The sequence below is a fragment of the Alosa pseudoharengus genome, unplaced genomic scaffold, assembly GCF_046254945.1.
Source record: "Alosa pseudoharengus isolate Yale_2024_CS ecotype anadromous, Long Island Sound unplaced genomic scaffold, YU_APseudo_1.1 YU_APseudo_1.1_scf_19, whole genome shotgun sequence".
Taxonomy (NCBI): domain Eukaryota; kingdom Metazoa; phylum Chordata; class Actinopteri; order Clupeiformes; family Clupeidae; genus Alosa; species Alosa pseudoharengus.
In genome coordinates, this window is record NW_027468657.1 from 18,406,615 (window position 1) to 18,420,688 (window position 14,074).

The 14,074-nt window shown below is 46.5% G+C and overlaps 1 protein-coding gene across 2 annotated transcripts in view; it reads right to left on the reverse strand.

Annotated features, from left to right (window-relative positions):
- Positions 1-5,213: 5,213 nt before the first annotated feature.
- The window catches only part of LOC143132419 (insulin-like growth factor 1 receptor), a 23,489-nt gene continuing 14,628 nt past the window's right edge, over positions 5,214-14,074 (reverse strand). For both annotated transcript variants that reach the window (XM_076291923.1, XM_076291922.1), the window contains exons 12-16: positions 13,639-13,746; positions 11,664-11,823; positions 11,319-11,448; positions 10,466-10,600; positions 5,214-6,544 (exon numbers count right to left, since the gene is read on the reverse strand). In XM_076291923.1, the coding sequence (XP_076148038.1) occupies positions 5,872-6,544; positions 10,466-10,600; positions 11,319-11,448; positions 11,664-11,823; positions 13,639-13,746 (1,206 nt within the window). In that variant the 3' untranslated portion in view covers positions 5,214-5,871. The remainder of the gene's footprint in view (positions 6,545-10,465; positions 10,601-11,318; positions 11,449-11,663; positions 11,824-13,638; positions 13,747-14,074) is intronic.

Consider the following 14,074-nt stretch of genomic DNA (forward strand, 5'->3'; position numbering starts at 1 on the left):
TGAGTCTGGTGCTGTCTGCCTGTGTGTGTATGTAAAGTGTTTTTTCTCTTTAAAAGGTTTCAAAGATTTCACAAAGTTTCACTTTTTAATTGCATCTTGGGGTATGTGAGCTGACTTTTGGTCGGGGTCAGCTAGTCCATTTTATACAATAACGAAGTCTAAGCTTCAGGTGAATTGTCCCTTTTTCTAGTGTATGAATGGTACATGTAATCTTATGTATTTCAAATGCATACTGTTTTAATAGTGTATAGTGATAGTAAGGCTTCTAGGGTGTCACATCAATACTGGGTCTTGAGCCAGTGACCGGAGATGAAGTTACAAAACAGTAAACAGACACACTGAAGATCTAATTAATCATTTTAATATAAACAAAAGAATCTTATATGAATAATTTACACACATTAAATTCAAATGGTAACAAATTGGCCATCATTTGTAAAAAATATATAATAATTATTATAATAATGATAGTAATGAAAAGAAAACACACGAGTTGTTTCTGCTGTCTGTTTCACCAGGCTCCAGTGGTAAAGATGAAAAGTAGGGCCTCTGCTTCGAGGGCTGAAATAAATGGGAAATCTCTGGGAAACTGGCATCGATGCAAACTAGAAAACAAATGTGAACATTTTTCATCTGCAAAATGATTGTGGACAAATTGTCTTTACACCAAGTTTCAAAATTCCATTTCAGAACCTTTTAGAATGTTAACTGCCAGAGTTCCACATCAAAGTTGAAGACAATTGAATTCACTAACAGGCGCGGACAGACCAGACGTCCACTACTGGTGATCACGTCGAGGACTGAGGAAGAGGCAGGTGTAAGGGGTGAGAGGGTGCAGGTGAGCCATGTAATGGAGGAAGTGTCAGAACAGAAGAACTGATTGACCTGTAGTGACCTTTGACCTCAAGCACCAGGACGCCATCTAAAGACTCATAACCTTTGTGACATCAGCTACGCTCTCAATCCCCCCATGTTCTCCAAATGTATAAACCAAAGCCTTGAAAGTCTATTAAATACTGCCATGACTTCTAATGACAAGGGGTCCACACTACCCATAGTCTATGCTCTCCCTTTCTCTGAAAGCCCACATATAAAGCAACATAGCTTATGGATGACAGACTAGAACACTCCCATCCTCCACCTGTTAATGTCACAAAAGCTTCTACTTAACCAGAGGACACATGCCTTTGGAGGATTACCTTATTCTTGTCATTCTCCTTATTCAGGCGGCGGCCATTGTGTAAACCAAAACGAGGCTACAGGGTGCACTGACTAGATCATTAATGCATTTTCGCCACCTACTGGCGAATGCATAGAACACACCAATCCTATGGTTTGTGTACCCTGCAGCCTCGTTTTTGGTTTACACAATGGCCGCCACCTGAATAAGGCGAATAGAACCCTGGATGGGATACCTTTAGCAAGAAACTGAAAAGGTTACTTTGCTAGATGATTGCATCCAAGCTGAAAGATACTTGTCTCCAGTCTAGTCCTCTCTGTGACCGTTAAATACTAGTTTCTTCTGGTTCCCAATCAATTGGATGTCCCAGCATAATTATTACCTACTGAACTGTATGACTACCCGTATTCTACAGGACAAATGGTCCATTTATGTGTGTGCGTGTGTGAGTGTGTGTGTCGATGTGTTTAAACGTGGTGTGTGTTGAAGAACCGCTGTCAAGCCCCTAGTCAGGGCGAGGCTCTGACTCCCAAACACACGTTATGGTCTGTAGCAGTAGCAGCCATCTTAAGACATACACTAGAGCCCATCCTCTAGTACTGAGAATAATCTGCGACCAGAACCGGCCAGAACTCCCCTACTCGTCTGGCGTCTCTGGATCGGAACCACACAAGAACCTCTCCATTTCAGTTCTCCATTTCAGTCAGCCACTTTACGGAACTCATCAGAACTCTGCTGAAGTCATCCAAAAGGGGGGGGGGGGGGGGGGGGGAGATTATAATCGTGGTATGGAAAAATGAAATGAGAAATGCCAACCTGCCATGTTTGAGGTTTCAAATGATTATCAGCTTCTACCAATAGTCATACCTTGTGAACCTTAATCTGGATATTTATGTACAGCCATGTATAGTTATATAGCTTTTCAACTTAAACAGATACTCTCATCTTGACCTTGTGTGTTCAACCAGCTACAACCAGACCAGCACCACCTGCGCCACAGAAGAGGCCGAGGGAATGAATGGAGGTGAATGGAAATGAAGAGATGAATGGAGGTGAATTGAAATGAAGAGAGATGAATGGAAATGAATGGGGGTTAATGGAAATGAATGGAGGTGTTTGAATCAGCTAGACTGAACGACATGACAGAGAACATGGGAGGTTGTTGCAATAATGGAAATAAATGCTTTGAATGCATGTTGTTGACACAGATACTGTGAGCAGCAGATGTAACGTGAATGTGCATGTTGTGTGTTTGAGACCATAAGCACACCAACATTAATGTGTAACAGAAAGCCAGTGTCAGAATAATGTAATGTATTCTTGCTTCTCATGTAGTGTTTTCTTACGTTTATGTTTCTCTGGTGCGCCTCACTGCATCTTGATGGATCTGAAGTGTTTTAGAGTGAGGTAGGTAGATGATTGTGTGTGTGTGTGTGTGTGGGGGGGGGGGGGTCAGAAGGTTAACTAAGCCTCGGTCCCATATTCAGCTCCGCCCCACCCTCATATTAACACCATCTTTGTGGACACAGGAGAATACCTAGGCTACGTCTAGTTATGTCTGGCATGCATGACACCTCTGCTATCGCTGACTGTCAAACACACCCACCAACCCATCCATCCAGCACTAATCTGTACTAAACCTGGAGATTAGCATAGGCTAACTAGTCCGCATAGCTTACATTCCTCAGTGAAAGGGACAATGCAGAGCCAGTAGCAAATGGCAGCCAGTCCAGGTTTAGCTTGTTCAGCGGAAGCTGGTGACCTTAACTTAAAGGGCTGGTCTTCTATTCGTCTGTTTACCGATCATGCCATGGCCTCAGATCTGACCTCCACACATTTAATGGGAAAGCAGATGTAACAAATGTGTGTGTGTGTGTGTGTGGACAAAACTACAGTATATCCTTTACATGAGGACGACCTCTTCTGATCGTAACGTATTGGCCAGTTTGGTAAAGTCTTGGGCACACAAGGACAGGCAGGTTGGCATTCACAAACACATACGCAGGAGCAGCAGGGTCAGAGTGGAGCGAGCACCCGGGCCTGACCACACAAAGAGAGGGGGAATATAGAGTTGGTTTAACACTAACTCGGTGTTAAAGGCCATCTTAACACAAACTCAGTGTTACATTCTGACTTGACACTAAATTGGTGTTAAATTGTGATTTAACCCTCCATTTCAACGCAGTGTTTGTGATGAGAGGGGTGGAGTTTGGGACAAGAGACACAAGGAGATGCAACATTTTCAAAAAGACTGATTTTGTTTTATGTGAACTTTTTTGACCTTTTTGACCTTGTTCTCAGGAATGGAAGCAGAAACGGACTGCACAGGAAACACTGGAAACGAGAAAAGAAACCTGAAGATCTCTTCATAATATAGATATAGATATATATTACAACCACAAAATAAAGGGAAAAAAAACAAACAAAAGAAAAAAATAGCAGCTTCCTTCTGTACAGACATTTAGAATGAACATCTGAACCGTAAAAAAGTCATAGAAAAGTGACACTAACAAACTGATGTGAGCAAGTGTGTGTGTGTGTGTGTGTGTGTGTGTGTGTGTATGTGTATGTATGTATGCGTGTTTGCTCTGTGGTTGGGCACAGAACTGAAACCAGCACAGACAGGGGTGTGTGTGTGTGTGTGTGTGTGATTGTGAGAGATAAATGAATCCTGGTGTACCTATGTGTACCTGTTTCAGGGAGCGTTCCTGTCTGCAGACCTCCTGACCCTTCCAGTGTAACCTCCTGTCTGGTGTGTGTGTGTGTGTGATTATTTTTGCGTTATGTGTAACAGCACTTGGTTGCAATTTCTGTAAGGCCCAGCTCTGGGCGAGTCGAGGCCCCATGAAAAAAAACAAAAAAAAAAAAAAAACCTCAGATCTCTCCCCCAAACCCACATTTCAAAATAACATTTGATAGAGGGAAGACCCTCCTCATCTGGAATAATCAATCAATCAACCAACCAATGATGAGAGCAGGAGACCCCTACCTCATGATAAACCAATCACTGTAGAGGAGAGACCCCTCTCTCATAATAACCAATCATTAGATGAAGGCAAGTCCCCCTCCTAAACCACAACCAATCACTGGAGAGAGGAGACTTTTCCCCCCTCCCCAGAATAACCTATCACAGGATAGAAGAGTTATACCCACGCCCACGCTCTGTCCCGCCCCTCACTACAATCAGGGCGCGCCTGTTCGGAGTCAGGTGAAAGGAACAGTGAGGGGTGTGTTGGGGAGCGTTTACATTTTGTTTGATTTTTTGTTTAGATTTCCTCCATCCTTCTTTTGAAGGGCGAAAACAAAAACTTGAATAAGTTCTGGGGGTGTGGGGGGAGGAGAGGAAAGTGTTCAATTGAGAGTTTGGATAACTTTTGGCAAAAAAAAAGATGAGAAAGATAAGAGATAAAAAAAATAAAGGATTTGGCAGGTTTGAGACTCACGATGCTTCTGGTTTAGCCCCTAAACACATACTCTGCTGAGGCCAAACCAGTGAAGGTGGGGTTGGGGGGTGGTGCGGGTTTTGTATTGGGTGGGGTGGGGTGGGGTGATCTGGAAGGAGCAGCACTCTCTCAGAACATCCTCAACCACCTCTCCTGGCACCCACCCAATCAAAGCTCACCCACCAGTTACAAATGCATGTCTGTCTTTGGAAACACACACACACACAAAAGTCCCCTCCCCATCTTCAAGCTACAACCCCCCACCCCCACACACACCCCTCTTCCACCCTCAAATGCTCATCTGTTGGATTTACTGAGGAGATATGCCAATAGTGTTCTCTTATCTTCCATAATATATAACAATAATAATATTAATAGTAATAATTATTATAATGCCACCTCAATGCTCTACTCTGTCTGACAATCCTGCATTTTGTGTTTTTCCCTATTTGGAAATGTTATAAAAAGTAACAAAAAACATTACAAAAACCAGTTCGGCCATCACAGGATAGGCTGGGTTTCCCCCCCCCCCCCCCCCTGTCCTCGAACCCAGACCCTCCCTGAACCCACCCGCCCCCCCCCCCCCAGGGTAAAGGCTTCAGTCAGTCAATCAGTCCACCTATCTGTCCACGCTCCAAAGACAGCAGCAGGTTGGTTGGTGCTATTGTCAGTTGATAGGAAATCAAAAAACAAAACATAACAAAAAATATTACATCAAAAAGAATAGGAAAGGTCCACTGAGGTATGGTAGAAACTCCAGTTGCCACGACGGCGATGACGCGCCAACCTCCGTTGCCGCTTCTGCCCCACCTTCCGAGCACTCTAGTGCCCCCAAGTGTCCGTGCGGAAGGCTCGCGCCGGTTTGCACACATACACACAGAAACGAACTCCAGTCCTTCCGCAGGGAATGGCTGGACAGACGTAGAGAAGCTGCCGCCTCACTCGACAGTCGCTCGCTCGCTCGCTCTCTCTCTCTCTCTCTCTCTGCCACTGTGTCTTTTTAATGAAGGAGGGAAAGAACAGAACCAGAAGGATGAAGAGAGGGGCCAGAGCAGAGGAAGAGAAGGAGGAGGGAGAGAGGGAGGGATATAGAGAGGGGAGAAGAAAGACGAGAGGAGATCTGCTGCTGAGAGAAGCAGAGGAGAGCTGAGGCAGGCACGCTCATGTGTGTGTACACACGTGTGTGTGTATGCTTGTGTGTATCGTATCCGTGTGTGTGAGAGCGCGCGTGTGTGTGTGATGGTAGGGTCAGCAAGCGGATGACTGCGGCAGCGGCAATGCCCTCTGACTCTTACGGCCGTTCATGTGCGCATACGGCTGGCTCTCGTCCAGCCCCGCCCCCAGCAACACCATTGGCCCGTTGGCTGCTGCCGCCGCTCCGTGGGCGTGGCCTGAGGGTCTGTCCGAGCCGGGGGACGAGGAGGGCGAGGAAGGGGCGAGGGGCGACCCCGCGGCGGCCGCTGCTGCTGCCACGGCAACCGATCCAGCTGCAGTGCCCGTGACGCTGGTCGGGGAGCCCGGCGCGGCGGCCGCGGCGGCGTGGTTGTTGCTGGCGCTGCTGATGCTGCTGGAGGCGGTTGCCGCGGCGACGGCGGCGGCGTTCGTGGCAGCGATGGCACCAGCGGCGACTGCGGCGGCAGCAGCGGCGGCGTTGGCGGCGGCCATGTTGGCGCTGGAAGAGGGGGGTGCGCTGGTGTTGGCTGCGGTCAGCGGCTGCAGGTTGCTCTGGGCGTCCAGCAGCATATTGTGCATGGCCTCCATGTCCAGCTCCTCGGTGTCGGGCGCCTTGTTCTCCTCGCTGTAGAAGAAGCTGACCTCCCGGAATGGCGCCTCCAGCTCTTCCTTAATGCTGCTGATAATCTCCAGGAAGGACGGACGCATCTTTGGGTTGTACTGCCAGCACATCCGCATCAGCTCAAACCTGATAAAACACACACACAAACAGTTAACAAATGTAAACACCACACACGTATCTTTGGGTTGTACTGCTAGTGCATCCACATCAACTCAATCCTGAAGAACACACACACACACACATTTAGCAGGATAAAACAATACAGGATACACTCATACCAAAGATCAACCAGATTAAAGGATCAAATGACCAGTAGATGGCAGTGTTGTTCAAAGATCATCACACGGCAGTAAACCACAGCCAGACACACATGCGTAAAACAGATGCAATGCATGCAAGGATAGGAAAGATGACACCACATCACATGACACACACAAGCCTAGATTGCGTGCAACGCCTCACAGTCTCTCTCTCCCCCTCACACACACACACACACACACATCATATTCCATGCAATGCCAACACAAGTGAGAAGGACAAACAGACAGACAAATGCAAAGTAATTGCTGTACTCTTGGCAAGACTGTAAACAGATATGACACACACACACCCATATGCATACTCACACACACACACCCATATGCATACACACACACACACATATCCATATGCATACAGACACACATACAGACACACACACACAGACACACACACACAGACACACACACAGAGACACACACACACACAGAGACACACACACACACACATACAGACACACACACACACACAGAGACACACACACACACACAGAAACTGGGAGTGTTAGCATGGGTGCAGGCCAGAGGGCCTGAGAGGCATTCCAGCTCAACACCTTAAATTACACAAACAAGCTAAGAATACCAGCCAGCACAAACACCTCACAGCCAGCTCAGCCGAGTAAACACACACACACACACACAGTCATGTGCACACTAACCCAGATGCATGCACGAAGCCATGCATACACACTTTCTTCTCACACACACGCATATGCACAAACACAATATAGAAATACACAAACACAAATGCACACACACACACGCGCACACACACACACACACGCGCACACACACACACAAACAGATTACACAACACATTAAGTTCACTTTGAGCATGCATGTACACACACACACACACACCATCTTCTATACAAATGAACAACACACGAAACTCCTGCTGAGTGCCCCCCCCCCCCCCCCCCCCCCACACACACACGTCCTAAACACCCCTGTTTAAGTGACCATGTATTCCAGGTCCCAATGGTGAGACTGCAAATAGGACATTCCCTCTAGTCTGGGTTGGCATGACTGAGTTGCCACTCAAAACAACAAGGCACATCTGTCTGGAGAGAACGCACTGTTCTGGAAAATGTGTCAACCACCCTGTGTGTGTGTGTGTGTGTGTGTGTGTGTGTGTGTGTGTTGTGGTGTAGTGTGGTGTGTGTGTGATGTCAAATCTGGTCTCAAGAATTTTGCTGATTGAAGTTGGAGATGCTAAATGGACCTGCTGCTGCTGACTGCAGGGGGTGACATTCCTTAAAGACCATGTGGTGCTGATACACACACACACACACACACACACACACACACACACACAGAGAGAGTGTGTGTGTGCAGTTGAAGCTTCCCATTCGGCTGAGCAGGGCTATACAGAAAAGTGTACTGAAAGGTGTGTGTGTGTGTGTGTGTGTAGGAGAGAGTGTGTGTGGGAGAGTGTGTGTAGTGTGTGTGTATGTGTGTGTAGTGTGTATGTGTGTAGTGTGTATGTGTGTAGTGTGTGTGTGTAGTGTGTATGTATGTGTGTGTGTGTGTGTGTGTGTGTGTATGTGTGTGTGTGTGTGTGTAGTGTGTATGTGTAGTGTGTATGTGTGTGCGTGCTCCACACTATGCTTGACCCAGCTAGCATTCTTCAGATGTTCAGATGGCAAACATGTTACTTGGTGTTCACTATGTCACAAGTCCATATTCAGTGCACGAGGTTATATTATGGCTAATGCTCAGGGCTCAGTATTTGGCAAGGGAGAAGTTCCACACAGGATTGGACAAAGGCAGAGATGAGGCTGTGGCCTGAGGCTCTGGGCTGGGCTAGGGCACAGAGTTCAACAGCGGTCAGACAGCGTTCAAGTGACCCAGGTTGTGCTACACGTTAGGGACGTTCGCTGAAAACTCCAGGCAAACGGAAAACTGTTTGCAAACGTTCGTCTATGCTTGCGAATTTTAACGCACCTCAGGTGGCAACGTAGAGACGTAGCTCCAAATATAAGGGCCAACCTCTCTCACACACACACACACACACGACATAAATAAAAAAAACAGCTATTCTCACTTCCAAAGGCCTGAAATGAATATAGAGCGCTGTGTGGTAAGTAACAACAGAGGAGTGGCTGAACATGTTGCCGAGTGCTGAGACCCGTCTCTCGGCCTGAGGCTTATAGCAGTGCTCTCTCATCCAATCAGAGGTGGTGACTCTGAGGTCAGTCTGCAGGAATGGGTCCTGTAGTCGTGACAGAGGCCTCAGGCTGCTAGTGGTTAGTGTGTGTGTGTGTGTGTGTGTGTGTGTGTGTGTGTTTCTGTAGAGTGTATGTGTGTGTGTGTTTCTGTAGAGTGTGTGTATATTTGGGCTGATAGGCGAGTCCTGCGTCCATATCCCGTGGTGGCTGTGTGTGTGTGTGTGAGAGCAGGTATGTCTGCAGCTGAGCAGCTCAGAGAGAGAGAGAGGGGGCACAATCTGGGTCATGTTGACACGCCACAGGGATGGACTATACAGTAAGTCTGTCTGTGTTCACACACACTTTAGGTACACACACCCTGGTGTTACAGGCATTCCCCTCTGGGTTTGTGTGGTTGTGTGTGTGTGTGTGTGTGTGTGTGTGTGTGTGTGTGTGTGTGTGTGTGTGTGTGTGTGTGTGTGTGAGAGAGAGAGAGAGAGAAAGTGTACACAGGTGTAAATTTGTGAGCTAGTGTGGTAAAGACCAGAGGTGTTGAGAGAACTACTTTCTGCTTCCAAGCCCTGCTCCATGGGTGAGCATAGAGTAATGGCAATGGTGTGTGTGTGTGTGTGTGTGTGTGTGTGCCCATGCATGTGTGTTTGTGTGTGCACGCATGTGTGTGTTGGGTTCAAACATCAGGCTTCATGTTAACGTGACTGGGTTGTTCCTTTATATTTGTGTGTGTGTGTGTGTGAGTGTGAGAGAGTGAATGTAAGTGTGTGTGATGCCGGGTACAGGCCAAAGAACGCCAGTCATTCCCAGCACAGCAGTGAAGCTGGCATGACCACCGCACCTCATGTTACTGCAGTTGGCAAGCACACTCCATCTACCCTAGTCCTGGATTATTTACTGCGCGCATACACACACACACACACACACACACACACACACACACACACACACACACTATCACAGAGCACATGATCCGTCTGACGTCTGAGCCAATGCATCATCACCTGAAATACACTGGCGGAATGTTTAGCGGTGGGAGAGTGGCAGAGGCCGCGGGCATGACGTACATGCTCAGAGCGTGCCAGCCCGTGGGTGCCAGCCTGGACTCCTGCTGCCCACTGATGCCACTATAGGCCATCCCCACCCCCATCACTCATCTCATTGAGCCCCACTCCTACACCTGGTGGCTGGTGCACAGAGAGGCAGTACCAATGGATGAAACACATGTCAAGGTAAGTGTGTGTGTGCGTGTGTATGTGTGTGTGTGTACGTACAGCATGTCAGGGTAGTTTGAGTGTGTGTGTGTGTGTGTGTGTGTGTGAGCAGGTTCATGTGTGTGTGCTTGTGTGTGTGTGTGTGTGTGTGTGTGTGTGTCTGTACAGCATAACGGGGTAGTTTGATTTCAGTGTGTGTGTGTGTGTGTGTGTACAGCATGACGGGGTAGTTTGATTTGAGTGTGAGTGTGAGTGTGAGTGTGTGTGTGTGTGTGTGTGTGTGTGTGTGTGTGTGTGTGTGTGTGTGTGTGTGTGTGTGTGTGTGTGTGTGTGTGTGTGTGTGTGTGTACGTACAGCATGTCGGGGCAGTTATCGGGCTTGTCCAGCAGACCTCCCTCCATGACGAAGCGCAGCACCTGCTCGTTGGACATGCCCTGGTAGGGCTGCTCTGCCAGGGTGGCAATCTCCCACAGCACCACCCCAAATGACCTGCAGGGGGCAACACAGAGGCACAAGGCTCAATATACACACTTACACTACATACATACACAAACATTAGACAGCATCACCCCAAACGACCTACAGGTGGCGATGCAGAGCCAAGGCTACCAGAGTCGTATATGTATATCTACGGCTCTGAAGGACACTACACCAGAGGAACACCACAGACATTGCAACTATCCATTCAGTTCTCTCAAGCCAACTGTGTGTGTGTTTGAGTTTGTGTGTGTGTGTGTGTGTGTGTACAAGTCTGTTTTTCTTCTGCAGGACAGCATGTGGAGTTGTGAGCCGGTGTTAATGAATCAACATAAGCACTCTAAGTAGTCTTACAGAAGTGTCATGAGTCATTTAGAGTGGGGTGGAGATAACACGCAAGGACTGGACAAAGAGCTGAGAGCTCCACAGAAGGGCGACAGCATGGACAACCACCAAGATCCAAAACAAAGAGGAGAAAAGGACTGAGTGAGAATTAAGAGGAGGGAAGGAAGAAGGAAGGAAGGATAAAAGAGAAAGATAGGCAAAGAAACGGAGAATGGAGAAGGAGAGGCTAACTAAAAATACAGACCAAAGACCAGAGAAACAGAGAGAGAGAGAGAGAGAGAGAGAGAGAAAGAAAGAAAGAGAGAAAGAAAAAAGAAAGAAAGAGAGAGAAAGAGAGAGAAGGAGAAAGAAAGAGAGAGTGTTGTAAGAGTGGAGATGTCCTCACCAGACGTCGGACATGGTGGTGAAGACTCCGTCCTTCAGGGACTCCGGGGACATCCAGCGCACGGGCAGCAGCCCCTTCCCCCCCTTACGGTAGTAGTCCGTCTCATAGATGTCCCGCGTCATGCCAAAGTCTAACACACACACACACACACACACACACACACAGAGTGCATAATTATTTATATAAAACACTGGAATGTTTATATATGTGAAGTGTGTGTGAGAGAGAGGGTGTAAGTGACAATAAGTAAGCATCTGTGAGTGTGTGTGTGTGTGTGTGTTAGGGTGTGTGTGTGTGTGTGTGTGTGTGTGTGTGTGTGTGTGAGAATAAGTCCACGGTCCTAACCTCCGATCTTGACGGTGAAGTCCTCGGCCACCATGCAGTTCCTGGCGGCCAGGTCTCTGTGCACAAACTTGTTGGCGTTGAGGTAGGCCATGCCGTCAGCAATCTCCCCCGTCATCTGGATCATCTTCTTCAGGGGGGGCAGCGGCAGACTCGTACAGCTCTGCACAACACACACACACTTACAGTGTCAGGGTGCGTGTGTGTGTGTGTGTGTGTGTACACGGGTCGGTTGAGTACATCTGTATTTCTTTGCACATCTAGTAACTCTATAGGTTGCCTGACTGAGTGCAGATGAACTACTTTGGCATATAGAGATCTAGTAATTTGAGAAGAGTGGTGGTGTGCGGTGGTGTGTGTGTGTGTACTCTGGCACATAGCGATCTTTAGTAACTTGAGTATGGTGGTGCATGTGTGTGTCTGTGTGAGCACCTCTCTGATCTCTGGTAACTCTTCAGGTGTGTGTGTGTGTTAGGGCTTTGACTTTTGCCCAAAAATCATATTCGAAGTTCGTTTGTTTATTAATATTAAAATTCGAATATATTCGAATATGTATTAATAATATTTTAACCATTAAATGTCTTCAGTAAGGGCGATATTGGTATCAAACTTAAGTTCTATATGTTCTGTCTACCAGAGGGCAGTGTATCAGTCAATGTCAATAGACTATGTGCATGAAAGGCTGAGTATTTATGTGTGTGTTAAGATTGTTATTATTGAGCATAGGGTGATAAAACGATAGCGATATGTATCGCAATAGACATGTAATCGATATCAATTAAAAAATATGTTCGATAGAACATTCATAATTAAAAGCAACACACACCTCCTGCCTTACGTTGTCCATAAATAAATAGGCTAAATATATCTTGCATTGTAGTATGTCAAACTCTACCAAAGTAGGCGATAGAAGTAGGCCTACCTCAACACAGACTCTCCTTGCCCCGTGCACTCTCTCTCTCTCCCTCTCAACAGGCGCATCCCTCCTCAGCATGCACATGTAATCCAAACATTAATCGTGCAAGACGACTGGCTAAATTGCTATTAAATCCAGTTAGCATCATTAGAACGCTGCACGAATTTGTTCAAAACTGTTGCATTCAAATTGACTGCTAAATTCTAATCATTTCAATCCCGATGCAAATGGAAAAGTATTTTCCAAGACTCAAACGGGCCTGTCCCAAGGAGAAAAAGTATTCATCTGAAACTTAAACACATGTGGGGAAACTGAACAGTCTAACCAGACTATGATGAACTAGCAAATTAAGCTAACGTTACTTTGTTTACAATATTTCCAGGCTTCAACCAGTGCTGCTTTTCATTCAGACTTATCTGCACAATTATTTTCATGATTGTGTTGCCATTTCTTTTCCCTGTTTGCTTTGATTGATAACTTAGGTGATTAAAATCAGAGGAAAGTTTAAAATTAAAGTGTCTATTATGTCTATGTGTGAGCTCACTAAGCGCGAACCAGCCAGGATGCTAACGTCACCTACAGGAGCCCAGATGACCAATAATAGCCATGCTAATGACCTCGCGATTTTACTTCACCAGGCGTGAAAAAAACCTCGGAATCTGAATTGAAAACAACGTTTACAACCAAATACATTTATAGAAATTATCTCCATAGGCTACAGGTTCGAATATTAAGAGATCCCTAAAATTTGTTCGAATATCTTTAATTTTTAAAATAATCGAATTATATTCGAATAACGAAGTTCGGAGTCAAAGCCCTAGTGTGTGTGTGTGTGTGTGTGTGTGTGTGTGTGTGTGTGTGTGTGTGTGTGTGTGTGTGTGTCTGTGTGTAAATATTCCTTGTTTGTGTGCGGTGTGTGTTTGAATTCCTCGGGACGTTGTGACTGGAGTGTGTGTGTCTGTTTCCCTGTTTGGCACAAAGTGAGCTCTGTTAACTCTTCAGGTTTATGTGTGTGTGTGTCTTCCTTAGAACATTGTGACTGGTGTGTGTGTGTGTGTTTACCTCTTTGGCACGAAGTGATCTCAGGTGACTCTTCAGGTCTCCACGAGTCATAAGTTCCATAATCACCAGAGTGGGCTGTCCCTGTGAGACCACTCCCAGCAGACGCACCTGGACCAAATACAGTACAGAACCATTAATTCATCATCATTAAGAACATCCAGCTTTCACTTGAAGAGACCAATCTCCCAAGAGGAGTGCATGTGTGTGTATGCTTAACCAAATACACACACAATGTAACGTCACACACACACACAATTACCAGTAGGAACCCTTTGATTAATGAGCTAAGAAACTCAGCGCAGTCATTCATACATGTGTGTCTGGGTCAGAGAGAAAATAAGTGACTATTTGGTGTGTGTGTGTGTCAGTGAGTGACTATTTGGTGTGTGTGTCAGTGACTATTTGGTGAGTGAGTGAGTGACTATTTGGTGAGTGA